Source organism: Nelumbo nucifera, chromosome 1 (assembly GCF_055504915.1).
Source record: "Nelumbo nucifera cultivar China Antique chromosome 1, China Antique-T2T, whole genome shotgun sequence".
Classification (NCBI taxonomy): domain Eukaryota; kingdom Viridiplantae; phylum Streptophyta; class Magnoliopsida; order Proteales; family Nelumbonaceae; genus Nelumbo; species Nelumbo nucifera.
In genome coordinates this window covers 146,794,023-146,796,140 of record NC_142649.1, presented here as the reverse complement: position 1 = coordinate 146,796,140, position 2,118 = coordinate 146,794,023, and the positions used below count along the sequence as shown (strand labels likewise).

General features: G+C 44.2%; 1 protein-coding gene across 1 annotated transcript; it reads right to left on the bottom strand.

The window, feature by feature from the left end:
• Nucleotides 1-847: 847 nt before the first annotated feature.
• LOC148803961 (uncharacterized) lies at nucleotides 848-1,915 on the bottom strand. The gene is made up of 2 exons (XM_088887590.1): nucleotides 1,133-1,915; nucleotides 848-1,031 (listed from the first exon to the last, which is right to left on the bottom strand). The coding sequence occupies exons 1-2, from the start codon at nucleotides 1,836-1,838 to the stop codon at nucleotides 1,018-1,020; spliced, it is 720 nt and encodes a 239-aa protein (XP_088743716.1). The 5' UTR covers nucleotides 1,839-1,915; the 3' UTR covers nucleotides 848-1,017.
• Nucleotides 1,916-2,118: the final 203 nt, after the last annotated feature.

The following is a 2,118-nucleotide window of genomic DNA, read 5'->3' as shown; positions in this document are numbered from 1 at the left end:
CTTGGCTTCCTTCTGGTCCAAAGCTCATATGGAGTTTTCGGAACTGATTTGGTTGGAACCCTATTCAGCATGTAGATAGCAGTCTCTAATGCATATCCCCAAAAGGATGTGGGTAATTCTGAGCGTACGAGAAGTGACCGGACCATGTCTAATAAGGTCCTATTTCTCCTCTCTGAAACACCGTTGAGTTGAGGTGTAGCAGGAGGAGCCAGTTGTGACACTATCCCATTGGCCTTTAAGTAGTCCCTGAATTCGTCAGAGAGATACTCGCCACCTCGATCTGATCGAAGGGCCTTAATTTCTCTCCCTAACTGTTTCTCGACTTCCTGTCTGAACTCTTTGAACTTTTCAAATGATTCAGACTTATGTCTCATTAGGTACACGTAACCATATCGTGAAAAATCATCTGTAAAGGTGATGAAGTACACGTGTTGATTCCGTGTCCTAACACTCAGGGGACCACATACATCAGTATGTATTAGGTCAAGTGTGCCTGCACATCTTTCAGGCTTACCGTCAAATGGCCGCTTAGTCATCTTACCTTGGAGGCAAGGTTCACAAGTGGGAAGATTTTCTACGGTTAGAAAATCCAAAGGACCATCCTTTACCAGTCTTGTGATTCGGTCGACACCGATGTGGCCAAGTCGGTAATGCCAGAGGCACGTGAGATTTACTGTATCACGAGTCCTTTTCTTGGGATTTTCGACCGACGTAGTTTCGGTTAAGTTATTTTCCAAAGAAGGATGCAGAACATAGAGACCGTTCTCTAGCTCCCCGCATGCGATGAATTTATTATTCCGTTTAACAGTAATCATATTACTAAAGTAAACAGTATATCCATCAGCACACAATTTTGAAACAGAAATTAAATTCCTTCTCAAGTTCTGTACATAAAGACAATCTTTAAGTACAAGGACTCCTTCTTTAAAAACTAATTCTACGGTTCCTATTGCCGCAGCTGCAACACTTGCAGTTGTTCCCAAGAACAGTGTCACTTCACCTTCACTCAGCCTTCTGCTAACTTTGAACCCCTGCAGTGAGTTACACGCATGAGTTGAAGCCCCGGAGTCAACACACCAGGACACAGAAGTAACTAACATATTAGTTTCTATGACACAAGTTTCGATATTACCTTTCTTAGATTCCAGGTAGGTAGGACAGTTCCTCTTCCAGTGGCCGGTCTGCTTGCAGAAGTGACAGACATCAGATGCCTTGTTCTTCTTCTGCTTCTTGGGTTTGGTAGTCTTCTTCTGGGGCTTCTTTGCCTTTCTCTTTCTCTTGCCCGATTTGTTAGCTTCAGCAAGCATAACCACAGGCTCATCCTTCTTGAGTAAATCCTCGGCCCTCTGCAACATATTGCTGAGTTCCTGGACGCTGACATTCAGCTTATTCATATTGTAGTTCATAGTGAACGCATTGAAGGAAGAGGGCAAAGAATTTAGGATGGCATCCACTTGCGTGCCAAGATCTAGCCCGGATCCAAGAGCTTCAAGTTCGTTGATGTATCCCATCATCCGAAGACAATGGTCATGAACTTTCTGCCCTTTGGTCATCTGCGCGGTCATGAACAATTTCAGGACCTTCTGTCGAGTAGAACGGTTCTGCTCCTCATACATTGTCCTTAGACTGTCCAATATGTCCTTGGCAAGTTCGATCTGATCGAACTGCCTCTGTATTGAGTTGTCTAATGAGGCAATGACAAAGCAGCGGGCTAGGGAGTTCTTATCCTCCCAATCTTGGTAGTCCCTCCTACGGGCCTCAGAAGCCCTATCACCCGGACGTTCCGGGGCAGGATTTTTCACTACCTTGTCTAACTTTTCAGAAGTTAGGACCAGCATAAGATTTCTGTACTAGTCGGCATAGTTTGGGCCCTTAAGCTTGTTATCGTCTAGAAGCTTTGCAAATTGACCGTTTGCCATTTTCTGATAAAACAGCAAAATCATTAGTCCACAACCTTAGTTTGATTCATGTTTACCTACATAGATATGGCTTTTAATCTATGTTCCATTCCCATTTGTTCATCTCTGAGATTTCCCTCCTATCTCAGTGACGGAGACGACGAAATGTCTCTGGAAATGTGGGAAATCACATGGGGTGCGTGAAGCCAACTGTTTCAGC